Here is a 13,611-nt window from a genome sequence, read left to right as displayed (position 1 = left end):
ACTGACCTGAAGGACATTCTTTAGACTTCAAAGATGGAGTGGTTATTTTTACTGATTTGTCATATCTAGCACACAAGGCACATTTCTTTTTACAAAGTGATCAATATCCCTGTCCATTTGTGGCCACCAATACGATTCACGTACCCTACCTTTGGTTAAGGTAGCTCCTGAATGTCCTTCATGGGCTTTTTACAATATCTGCCATCTTAGATCAGTTGGCGGTACTAATTTGCCTAAGCTCGTTATAAGACCATCTTCAATGGTTAACTCTTCAGCGATTTAAAAAAATGGTTGAATCATCAAATTTAAAGTCTTTTCTTTTGGCCAACCTTCAACTATGTATTTGATCAGTCTTTACCGCCAAATCTTTTTCTGTGTTCTCTTTCCATTTTTTCCCTCTGAAAATAAACTGACATTTTCACACTCCACTGCCACAATCAGACATGCCTTATCATTTTCTGCAAATTCATCTTTTATGGGAAATGTAGATAAGTAGTCTGCTCAAACATGTTTTCCTCCTGAAATGTGGGACACATCAAAGTGAAATTGAAGTAACCATGCTGCAAATCTAGCTAACCTGGGAGTACTTGTTTTTGCATTAGTACTAGAGAATAGAAATGAATGGCTTATGATCAGTTTGAAGAATTAAGTATCTTCCCCACAGATAACTGCTGACATGCTAAGAGCTTTTTTTCTATAATGGAGTAGTGAGTTTCTGAATTCCAGAGAACCCTTGATGCAAAATCAATTGTGCATTCCTCATCACTAGAGTTCTAAAAAAAAAAAAAAAAAAAAAAAAAAAAAAAAAAAGAAGAAGAAGAAGTACAGATCCTAACCCCCACATTACTTGAAGTTAGGATCATAAACCTTAAGTACTTTTGCAGATTACACTTTCTGTTTAATATCATTAAAAGTTTAATTACATTCTGAGCTCCACAAGAAAACTACGTGTGATCTAAGTAGTATTGAAATAGGCCCCACTTTAGATGCAAAATCTGGGATGAATCTAGAATAGAATTCACAAAGCCCCAAAAATGAATTGGCACTAGACTGGTCTTTGGGAGGTGACGGTTTTACAATAGCATCAACCAGACCTGGCTTAGGATGAATAACATCACATGACCAAATAATCTGCATCTTTCAGAAATTCACACTTCTCTCTTTTTAGAACAACACCCGCATTTTGAAACACAGAAAGTACTTTTTGTAAAATGGTAACACGCTTCTCACTCTCCTTAGCATACATCAACATGTCATCTTGAAAAATGAAAATATTTGGTGTCCCCTTGACCATACTAGTCATAAATCTCTGAAAATACTGAAGCCACAGACGCTAAGCCAAACGGCATACGGCAATATTGGTAGGTTCTCCATGGGGATACAAATGCCATAAGATGACAACACTCTGTTTCTAACTCCACTTGGAGGTAGGCTGAAACTGAATTAGCTTTGTGAAATACTTAGTTCCTGAATTGGTCGAAAGCATTTCAAAGTTTTTTGAGGGAGTGGATATAAGTCAAACCCTATTTCTCTATTGAGTGCTCTTAGATCCAGAAACACACAACTCTTAGCTCCTCGTTTTTTTCCCCCGAGCCCCACCAAAGGTGAAAGCCACAACCAGGATTCAACAGGTTTCATGATTCCTTTACTGCATAAACCTTCCAAATCATTTCTGACACTGAAGGGGACTCCCTTAGTTTATGCTGAACAGGAATAGAATTGTCTTTGGTTCTAATTTTGTGTTTGACACATTTTGTGTTTCCCAGTTCACAAGAGAATACTTTTGGGATATTGATTCAATAAATCCTCAATGCCATCTTCTTCTCACACCACTGTCATCTGTTCACTGGTGCCTGGCCATAAAACAGCTCCTGGTGGAATCATCCCAATATGTTCAGTCCTTTCACTGCTACATAAACTTTACCATATATCTGCCTCCCCTTAAAAGTTAGGATATCCTCAAAACACCCCTGCAAATCGATTTTTCTCCCTTTGTGTGGTACTGGTGATCTATATGGTGGCAATAAGCCATGTTCACCCCATTTTCGTTGACATAATTCTTGAGTGACCATGGTGATACTGGCACTGGAGTCTATTAACGCCTGGTGCCGCAAAGTCTTCACCATGTGCGCCCCGCAAGTAGCGCTCGTCCGCTGCTCCTCATATAAGCGTACTCAAGGCCTCAAACCAGCACTAATCAACGGTGTGGCTTATTCTTTCGCACCTCGTGGGTCGCCATTTCTGAGGTGACCACCTGCTCGTCACCACATAAGGTAAGCACAATACAAAGTCAGCAGGGTAGTCGTTTTACTGAACACTGCAAAATCCAGACACCGGTCACCCGAAGCTGCTCGCAGGCAGCATCTATAGTCTTAACTGCCTCACGCCTAATCCCCTTATCTCAGCAATCTTAGAACCAACAACTACAGTTGATCCATAATAGAACCTCTATCTAGAAGCCTTATAATACTACCTAATGTAAGCTTATAAACACATATTACAACACTACAATGTCATGCATGAAAGGTGTGTGAATGGTCTGCAAAGAAGTCGGTGCCTTGTTGCGGCTTTACAGCTCATTAATTGTAAGCCATTGGTTCCGTTTTTTTACCTTTCCACTATTAACAATGCATTTAATTTTGGGGCAATCTCTTCTTAATAAAATTCTATGTTTTGAACCTTCACTCACTTTGGTGCCAAATCCAACCAGTATGTGTGAGTAATTGAGAAAAAGATGGTCTTGAAGTAATATTTGTCTTTTCAGTCTTTCTCTGCCAGGGCATACATTGTCTCCCCACGGAGAATCTACCATCTCTAGATATTTTCGTAAACTAGGCACCCAGGGAAGTACAAGATGGTTTGGCCTCTCATGGATCCTAACATGTTTTCTTACCCACAATGCCCTGCAAACCTCAAAATGAGACTAAAATCACACATTTCCCTTGCATTTCTGTGCCATATTCCTCCAAAATCAGAAGGAACCAAAAATATTCCTACCACCCAGCGTTCCCCCACTTGTTTGAATAAAAATCCTGCACCACTTGTGAGGCTGGGTCTAATGCCTGCAAAAGAAACTGATCAAACTAACATCATTGAGAGTCCTCACAAAAGGACTCTCCTTGACCTTGGCTTGATTTGTTCTTGTGCAGACACTAGGCACAGCCACACAAGTGAGGTAACATTTTTATCGTGAGACTTGGGGTACCGCCGGGTGGATGGAAGATTGTGCTCCCCACGCATTCTAGCACTTTCCATACAGAAATGTGAGGAAAAAGTACTTTGTAGTCAAAGTTTGAGGTCTGCAATGGATTCTGGGTAAATAAATGTGTTGAAGGTCATTCAAATCATCCCACCTTGTTTTACCCTACTTGTCTAGTTTTCAAAAATCTACAGGTGGCTGGGCTTCCCTAGGTGCCAGCTGGGCTACAGTCCAAAATCTTGACCTACCCATACTGGAAAAAGTGGGTCAATTTTGGGTGAAAAAATGTGCTGCGTCCAGGTTGCATTTCGGGCCATTACCCATCTCTGTCACTGGGTCTACCCACACAATTGAGGTACCATTTTTTAATCGGGAGACTTGAGAAATGCTGAGTGGACAGAAGTTTGTGCCTCTCAGCACATTCTAGAACTTTCCATCACAGAAATGAGAGGAAAATGTGTTTAATCAAAGTTTGAAGTTTGCAAGGGATTCTGGTCAACTAAACGCTGTGAGAGCCATGCAGGTCAGCTCACCCTGGATACCCCTCGGTGTTTAGTTTTCAAAAATGTACAGGTTGGCTAGATTCCCCAAGGTGCCAGCTGTGCTTGGGTCCAAACTTAAAAGCTCCACACTTTGGGAAAAACAGTGCCAATTATGGGTAGAAAAATGCACTGCCTCCATGTTGCGTTTTTGGCTGTTTCCTGTTGCGGGCACTAGGTCTACCCACACAAGTGAGGTGCAATTTTTATCGGGAGACTAGAGGGAGCATTGAATAGTACAACATTTATTATCAATGTGATTTCACTGTGTTTGTGCCTTCCAGATGTAAACTAGTGTATAAGAAAGATGACATTTTGAAAAATACCCTCTAAAACACACACTAGTATGGGTACGGACAAATTCAGCAATGTATAAAAAAAAACACTGCTTCTAAACTCTACATCTTGTGCCCATTTCGGAAATACATACGTTTTCTTGATTCACATTTATCACTGGCTATTTCGCTATAAGAAATGGTCTATACTTAGTACTGAATTGTAACCCATTGGATGTTGCATCTCAGTTATTTGCTCTGGGTAACTTGGGTTCTTGGAGAGCCTACACACCCTTTAGCCGCAACCACAGGGGTCTAGCGGACGTAATGGTATAGTGCTTTTGTCAATTTGACACTTTTTGACAAAAAGTTACAGATGAAAATGTTGTCACAAATGCCTGCATCTTTCCTACTCATTTTCAATATTTCTTTATTTCAACAGTTATTTTCCTTGGGGAAAATCCTCTAGAGTGATCTACACATATGACTCTTTGCGGAATTTGGTCAAGGTTTCATAAATTACAGCTTTTCTGAATTAGCCATGAGTTTCACACTAGACTCACCACAACTGGAAGTAAATTGAAAGCACACAAAAAAAAAAAAAAAAAAAGGGGGAAAATAGGTTACCTCTCAGAAAAATACCAAATCGGTGGCACAAAACTAGGTTTTTCATTCAGCTCTACATGTTCCTGAAAGATGGTGACTTTAGTACAGTAAACCATTAATAGTTGCCATTTTCAGGAAAAAACGGACATTTATCTGGAGCACTTTTTCTCTATTTTCTCTTGTCAAATGAACTTCAAAAATTGCTATATTTTACCTATGTTCTCAATCCGTTCCAGGGGAATCCACAAACTCTATGTTGGAAAAAAGGACGCAAATTTGGCTTGGGTACTTTATCTAGAAAAAAAGTTATGGAGCCCTTAGCACAAAGTACCCCAGTTAGCCAAAAAAGGCTAAGCCCTGGGGTGGGAGGATGGGGGACTAACAGCAAAGGGGTTAAGGTATAAAGGAAGCACATCTATATTTAATGTACAACTGTTCTTCAAGACTAGAAGGAATTGTTCACTCTGTTAAACACTTTCTAGGTTATGTACTTTTACAATCATATAGATTTTTAATTAGAGAAATATGAACACAAAAAATACCACATATGGTATTCCATCATATGACTGAAAACAAACTCACCCCAAAAAATATCTGCTATTTTAAGGGGAGGATCGTTGAGAAAGATCATCATCTCCTCCCTAGGAAATAAAAACAATGACAGCTCATTCTTATCTAGCACAGGTAAAGTATTAAACAAGCTTAGTCAATTTCTTTTAGCCACCTTGTGCAGCAGCGCAGCTGCTTTAAAGCATGGAAAAAAGTTAGAAAGAAAGAAAAAGCGCTATTGCGGGACACGCGCTGACCACGATGGGCTCTAAACAGTTTTCTTAACATGGGACTATTTTCTGCTTTCACAAAAAAAAAAATGTGATTATCTTACGCCCGACCAGAACTTTGTCACGTTAGCCATGCATTAAGACAGGGCCAAAAAGGCCATGCAGAGCACGAAGCACTGTCTGCATCTTTGTAGCATCTTGAAACCCACCGGGCGACTTTTTTCCCTGGCAGGATGGGAGGGGGCAAGCACTGAGGGGGTGGGGCTGGACAAACAACAAAGTAGGAGGAGAGTGGGGGCAGAGGGCAAGCAACAATGTGGTAAGGGTGAGGGAAGAATGGGTATTGGTAAAAGGAAAAAAAGTACCTCTGAAAGTGGCAACCAGTGGAAGGTCACTGGGCAAGGAAAGCAATACTTAGGCCATGCTCCAGGTAAGGACAAACACAAAGAAGTAAAGGGAGGTAAGGGTGAATTTAGGGTTTGGGGTGTATACAGGAAAAGGGAGGTAAGTTTGACTTTAGGGTTCGTGGCTGGGTAGAGGTAAACGGAGGTGAAGTTGACTTGGGGGCGGCTCAGTGATCGGTAAAGGGGGAAGAGGGTGACTTTAGGGTTCAGGGGTGGGAGAAGGTAAAGTAGTTGAGGGTCACTTGAGTGCTCGGGTAGGTAGAGGTAAAAAGAGGTGATCTTGGCAATCACTGTGTTTGAAGAAGAATAAATCACCCTCTAAATTATAAAAGAGGTAATCAACAAATATTTAAATGCAACAGCAATAAACGTTAATTCAGAAAACACATACTGTATGGCAACAGTCTTAAATGAAGACAGCCAATGGTAAGTAATAGACAGGCTAAAAGTCACTTTTTTGAGGGGGGGGGGTTAAGGTTTTTTTTTCCCCTCACAGCAATAGATTGTCGCATGCGCTGTGTCAGGCGAGATCTAAAGAGGGAACTCTCAGCTTAAGGACAAATTAATTGCAGAAGATTTGTGTAAATCACATGATGGTGAGGTTTGGATAATAACGCATTTCATCCCATGCATTATGGCTTACATTTTGGCACGTAAATCACTGTGACAACCTGCTGAATCTAAGTCGGGAAGATCTGTTAGAATAAAAAAAGAGATGCATTCTCATAAAGGCATAGACCTCAATCTCCGCAGAGGGTTGTGGTATGAAGGATTCTGAACACCAATAAATCACAGCTAATCTCGATATTTTCACCTCATGCAATTAGTAAAAGTGTGCCCACTAAACTTTGAATATCTGGTGCCAAGATCTTTACTGCAAAGGTGAAGAATGTAGGATTGATTTCCCATCCTTTGCCCGTTTTTAAAGAAAAGGCAAATGAGATGATTTAACGCTGTAGCTATCATCCAGACTTAGACAAGGAAACCATGGCAACCGCAGAAGGGGGAGGTTACTGACGCCTGCACTGACTACTATAACTGTGTCCTGATCCTGGGTTCTTTGACCAAAGTCAAAAACAGACTCCAGAAAAATAAAAATTACATAGCTCAAGTCGTAACACGAGAAATGCGAGCATGTGTCTGCAATACCAGAGAAACGGAACTAGCTGCTGGTGAAGAGCTGGACTAGCTTTAAAGGTTTCATTTTTATGCACAGGGCAGGGTCGGGAGACTGGACAGAGGAAGTGGCTTGGCAAGTGCTAGACCGTAACTTAGGGACTGGAGGTGGTTGTATTTCTCCAGGTGTGTCGCCAGCAACTGCACTGGACGGGACGACGTAACACCTTACAGGCCATGACCCCAGTTTTGTGGAAAACACTCCTATTAGTACTAAAAATGGTGATGGCAAAGAGTTATAGACAATGTTAACAAGCAATGGTAAAATCAATAGGCCTGGCTTCAAAGTTTGAAAGTAGGCAAACAGCATTTGTGTTATACTATGTGTATTTGTATAGCGCACAACTCACCTGGATGGCATCCTGGAGCTAAAGCAGGATTTGTGCATTCCTGTGTTGGCTTATCACAGCCACACCTATTGGCTTTGCCAAAGAACTTCAGTTTATAGATAGCTCAAGTAGGCAAAATGCAAGTAGTGACGAAAAACGACTGCTGTGTGATAATTTTGAGTTGAGATGTAAAATAGTTCCACATACACAGCAACACAAGCACTGCATAGGATGCAGGATAAGACACCTAACAGCCAATAACATAAGTGAGAGAGCAATATTTCTTTGAGCAGCATAAAGCCAACTATATGCACATTTTAATTAGGCCTGGGCAAAATTTAAATTAGGCAGGCATAGTTTCAGGAATTTCACTTTACACTTATTAAGCAAATTTTCCCAAATTACATCAATTTGCAGGAAAAAATGTAGCACAAATATGCTATTCCGTGAATCCATTGGAGCAATGGAACGTGGACAGCTGTTGTTAGCAGTGCCTTTGTTTTTTTTCGTGCTTTTTATTGAGAAATGTGTTCTCGCGGGGAAAATTATTGATGAGAGGATGCATTTCATGCTAAAAATAAAGCACGGAATGGCAGATTTGCATTTTACACAATGTTGCTAAGATTTCAGGTAATTGTGCGAAAGCAAATTATGTGAATTTTGCAAAGCCCTGATTTTAATGAATTGCTGCACCGTCAAGACAGATGTATGAAATAATCTTTCACCTATTGGCTGGAATGATAGCAGATGCCTTTATACTTCTGGGCTTAGATTTCCATACAAATTGAATGGAATTCTATCCCTTGGAATGGGGACACAGTAATCTCTAAACTAGCCCCACACTTGCACCTTTATGCAGCGTGGCTATGTTTTACCCCTAAATGTATTTGGATCAACAGGCCATTACACCCTGTTTTTACTGTTACGAAGAAACATTACTAGTTGTGGTGTGATAGTGCATGTACTATTGGCAGGCAAGACCTAAAAAGTATAATCAGTGCAGAAGCAAGAGACTACCGATCAAGTAATAAAATAATATTGGCTTCAAAGTAAATGACCATGACAATTTTGGTGATACCTAGGGGAGGCCACCTTATACTAATGGAAAAGTTCATTCTTGCCAAGAGGTACTCAGACGTGCTCCTGAGATACCCACTTTCCCAGGGAGCTCAGCTTTACTATGCACCTGCTGAGCAGTGCACACACCCCTCTGGCATACATAGACCATGTAATTCCCGATGGTATGCTTCATCTGACATAGGAAGGCAGAAAATACCAGTTAGACTTACCGAACTTCAATTATGCCAGGTTAAGTGTGACTAGCTATTCATTCATGGATTCTTCTTTGCCTTTTGACACTTTTGTGTCCTGGAATCACAGTGAGATCGTAAAATGACAAGCACCTGGCTGTGGCAAAAGGACTGTTCCCAGTGGGCAACTCAATATCTCCTGAGATGACACATTTCTAAAGCACTTTGAAACAACGTGTCCAAGTAAAAAGCATTTCTAAAGGTCACCAATCAAACTGCAAGGAGATGAAATTTAAACAACATAACTCAGTTCAGCAGACTGTACAACAAAGGGTTAGGGACAACTCTCCGATAGGCAAAAACTTCAACTCTTAAGATTTCAGATTTTCTTCTTCACATAAATGCAAGCACATGGTCAAATTTAGCTAGAGTTCTCGCGCGTTTTAAACGATAAGCTTGTGACCTTTTTGTAGGACAACTCGCAACAGTATACCCTAAAAAAACTACAAATAAGCCCTGCAACAGCAACATGACCACAATGAAAGACTGAAATTTACAGTACATATTTTGTGGGGAAATCCAGAGCATGTCTTAAGATCAGATCAGTGATCCTATTCCCTGAAGAGCACAGGCGGGTGCACCATCTACCAACTGACAAATTTATTTTAGAACCAGTCAGAGACCATATACAAATTTTATTTACAATTGCCACCATTTAAAAGATATTATAGTGACTTTGAGGAATACTTGAACGTTCTGAGGGACAAATGCCAACTATCATTGAACGGTGTAGGACAAAATGCAAAAGATATAAGGAAAGGGCAGACAAGACAATCATCTGTAATGTTATTACCACTCAGCCCTTTAATGTTATATAACTGAAGTCATAGGGCATGGGTATTCAAACATTTTTCCAGGGGCCACAAAGAATGGTCTGTGGTGCCTAAGGGGCATCAGCTGGGTAGGACTGTTTTTTTTTTTTTGTTTGTTTGTTTTTTTTCAACAGGGGGAGAAAAAGCAGGTTAAGGTGGGAGTAGGGGAAGCAAAGCATGTACATGGTCTGGTCCAGGCTTCTCCAACAAGTAGCTCGTGAGCTACTGGTAGCTCTCCAGCAACCTGTAAGTAGCTCTCCGGTGTGCATCCTAGCCTACTAAATGGCAACCTTTTGCTCAGTTGAATCAATATTTGTGTGCCAAACTATTTGTTCAAGGCGAAAATGTGTGCAGAACTCATAAGCTGATGCTTGAAGAAAAATGGCTGAATTTCCAAAATACAGTTAAAGCTGATTTTCAAGTGATAACTAACGTCAGGAGACGTAGTACTAATAATATTACTTTCATACCAGGCACACTACAGGTGTGCTGGCATATATTACCCACATAGAGGCATTTCAAACTTACAAACCCTTTCTTTATATTGGTGCTGGCAACGCATGTAATCTTGTCTGATGTGGTCACCATTAAAACACTGATAATAGTAGGTCACAATCATTTTCATTGAACATAAGTAGTTCCTATTAAACAAAAGGTTGGAGACCATTGGTCTGGTCAGTACGTCATGGAGTTATCTTGAGTGTTTCATTTCATACTGCCATCTGAAATAAGTCCTTAGTCTCTATAAGAGTCACAGATTTAACAATGCTGTATCTGAATCGCTATCCCTCTACCGCACTTTGGGATAAGACTTCTCAGCTTGCTATAACTACCTTGGGAAAGTCAAGTGCAAAAAGGAAATAACTTGATTATTGAACTGGAATGAAATAGGATTGCACAATGTGAAACCAGAAAGCGTGGAATCAATCCCCAACTCCTCAAATAGTGTGATCGTAGGCAATTGTTGTATTTCACTTTGTCTCCTTTTTCTTCATGATCACATACAAGAATACCATGAAATATACGAGATCAGACCTGGGAATCTCTCCACCCCCCTCCATGCCCCCCCCTCCAGTTGATATTGCTTGGAATTCCGGACAAAGCTATCCCCAAAACTGCATGCTTGTTCGTATTTATTACCTTGGCAGTATTTCGGCTCTGCATTGCTTTGGCCTGGCTCGATCCTGAGCCCACCTCCCTTGGTCAACGGCTGGCAGCCTGATCGCTGGCCATTTACAAGCTCGAGAGTGCCTTATATCGACAGAAGGGTAAAAGGACAAGGAAGAGGAGACTCAGGATCTGGGCCCCATTATCAACTTGGGTTTTGGACAAGAAGGAGATGCAGGAGGGGGACCTCGGGCCGGGCGTCTATAACTCTTGACTGGGGAACATTCAGCATAACTGATTTGATGGTGGGGATCTATGGTGTGGCAGTCGCACTGTGCATTTTACTCACTGCAATTTCTATATGGAAATGAATGTTGGAATAATCTATACGAAAGTCTCATTTTAACATTTAGTTCTTACAATATATTTGATTTAGGTTAACTTTCGTGTTTTGGGGTGGGCGGGTTATTGTTTTGTAAATCTCAAAAATGTTGTAAATAAAAATATTTGGAGTTCAGGGTATGTGTTGTACAAAAACATTTCTTGTGCCCGATTGAATAAACTATTATGTCCATGTTTAACAACAACCCAGGCCACCTCGAGGGTTCCACATGACAACTCACTTGCCTTTTAGTATACTCTTGGCATTGTTGTCAGGGTAGGAGAAGGCATGAATGTTTCTACTTATTTTTTTAAAGTATCGTTTAAAAAAAAAAAAAAAAAAAAATTCTCAATTCCTCTGATGTACCAAGGACAAATGCTTCTGCATGTTAATGAACCAGACTTTTTTGAATTTTGAAGAGAGTTAACACGTTTGTTGCAAGATGTCTTAAGACTGAACGTGCTCCTAAAGTTAAGTGGTACAAGACACCTTGTTAGCTTCTCTTCTATTACGTCTGTTATCATGTAAACACCTGCGTTTTTATTTAACATCTCTGCACGTTAGTGCTCTCCCAAGTGAACAGCATCAGCCCAGGGCTGTCGTTCAGCAGGTGGCCGCATATTTAGGTCGAGGGGGGGGGGGGCGCATGTGGCCCTCAGACTGTACTTTAAGTATCTCTGACATAGGGATTATGAAAAATCCAAGCATCACGCAATGAACAAGTTTACTACATGAGTCACGCCCATTCAGCAAGAGATGGATAGGTGGACAGGGTATAGTATGTAGCTGATGGTACAATTTGGAGCACACACTCGCAAATATATCAATATTTCTACAGCATGGCTAGGTAGCGTACTGTCATTCACATGCAGTATGTTTTCCATTTAAATTGTCACTAAATCTACATAAATATGCAGTTTTAATGATACAACTATACAGCAGAAAAGCAATGTGTAGGAATCCATTTCAGCAAATCTATGTCCTTTACACAAAACCAAGTTGTTGTGTTTTCCTAACTGCTGATATATTTTGAAACATTGTTTCAGTTAATTTACAAGTAGATAAATGTGGTAAGAAAACAATTCACATCCTACATCCGTTGTTTTCACAATTCCTGTACCCCCACCAATATTGTCACCGACAGTGAAATAAAAATAAACATCAATGGCCCTGGTAAAGGATTAAGCGGCAATTTGTTAGAAGGCATCCTTGACACTTGATTTAAGTCTTTGAACGCACACAAATGCGACAAAATAAAATCACAATTTTAAGACATCGTTATTGTTTAGTCACCTTTTGAACTCCAACATAGGCCTTTTTTAAGAGGCGAGGCGGGGTTGTGCAGCACCCCCCAAAACACCCTTACTCCCAGCGACTATGGGTGGGATGATCAAAAGGGGGAATGACTCACCTCCTCCCCGAAGCGCACCACCTTCTGCCCGGTGAGCGAGCGCAGGGTCGGATAGACGCTGCAGGGGCCGGGCTCTCCGGGGGCTGGCTCGGGCCCCCGGTGGAGGGCGTAGCGCGCCTCCAGCTGCGGATCCACCAGGCTGCTGTTGATGAGCTGCTCCTGCTCCCGGGGCTCCATCCGCTCCCAGGCCGGCCCGCAGCGCTCCCGGATCCGCTCCTTCTCCAACATGATCTTCCGGGCCATGGGGCTCAGCGACGAGAAGTAGGTGAAGCGCTTGCGCTCCCGTTCATCCAGCGGCCGGTTCACCGAGCCCGAGGCGGTGCGGGCCGCGGCGATGGCGGCCGACATGGAGGCCATGTCCCTGCTGCTGAGGGCCCCGTCCCCGAAGGCTGCCTGTCCAGTGAAGCCGCCTGCCCTCAGCTGCGCCGCATCCTGCTCCTCCCTCACCCGGGAGCCAGCCTGCTCCCTCCTCTGCAGCACAGCGCGCCCCCGCCCAGCGGCTGCTGCAGCTCTCCTCCCACTGCCAGCCTTCACCGCCCTCCTGTGACTCTCCCGGCAGCCTCATCTCAGTCACTGCAAGAACTAGAGAGCGCGACCGTTTATATTTATTAAAACGCAGTTTCTTCTATTACCCATATTAATTGAGCAAGCTCGAATATTTTAATCATTTAGTAGACTAAAGAGAAGGCATATGCAAGATTCAATATGCAATTAGAATTAACAAAGGAAATTAGAACATCGTTGAAAACAACAGGAAGATTTAAGTAAAATAAAATAGCTACGTAACGTATTCCGTGGCGATAACTATTTGACTGAGGAGCAAAACTGTAATTTATTGACAAATACAGCGATCGGGGTGATATCAAGCATACTTCTAGGGAATGAACGTTAGATGATGAAAGGTACATGAAGATATTAATGTAATATTCCAGGATAATGAGTTCAAAAAGTATACATTAGGGATGGTTAGTTTTGGTAAGTACTTAATTTCACCCAGATAAATGTTTTTTGCACCTCTGGTGAATGTCAGCCCATTCTAAACTTTCTAGTTGTGAAATATTGTTTAAATGGCTACTATTAATATAAGGTCCAGTAAATCGAGTTCTGTTTTTTTAAGGTGATGGGATAATGCTTTTATGTTCGAAGCTAGTGCAGTTGATGAGTTTATTATTTCATTTATATCTTCACAATTGCTTGTATAGTTTGCGATGTTCTTCCAATAGCAGATGTTTCAAACCGCCAATTTCTTAAGTGCGATTCCAGTTTAGAGATGGCTAGGAAA

At 41.4% G+C, this 13,611-nt stretch overlaps 1 protein-coding gene across 1 annotated transcript in view; it reads right to left on the bottom strand.

Annotated features, from left to right (window-relative positions):
* C5H1orf198 (chromosome 5 C1orf198 homolog) overlaps positions 1-12,850 on the bottom strand; it is a 108,172-nt gene extending 95,322 nt beyond the window's left edge. The window contains exon 1 of the mRNA XM_069235033.1: positions 12,330-12,850. Within this exon, the coding sequence (XP_069091134.1) occupies positions 12,330-12,686 (357 nt within the window). The 5' untranslated portion in view covers positions 12,687-12,850. The remainder of the gene's footprint in view (positions 1-12,329) is intronic.
* Between the last annotated feature and the right edge of the window lie 761 nt (positions 12,851-13,611).

Source organism: Pleurodeles waltl, chromosome 5, assembly GCF_031143425.1.
Source record: "Pleurodeles waltl isolate 20211129_DDA chromosome 5, aPleWal1.hap1.20221129, whole genome shotgun sequence".
Classification (NCBI taxonomy): Eukaryota; Metazoa; Chordata; class Amphibia; order Caudata; family Salamandridae; genus Pleurodeles; species Pleurodeles waltl.
This window is presented reverse-complemented; position numbering and strand designations above follow the sequence as displayed.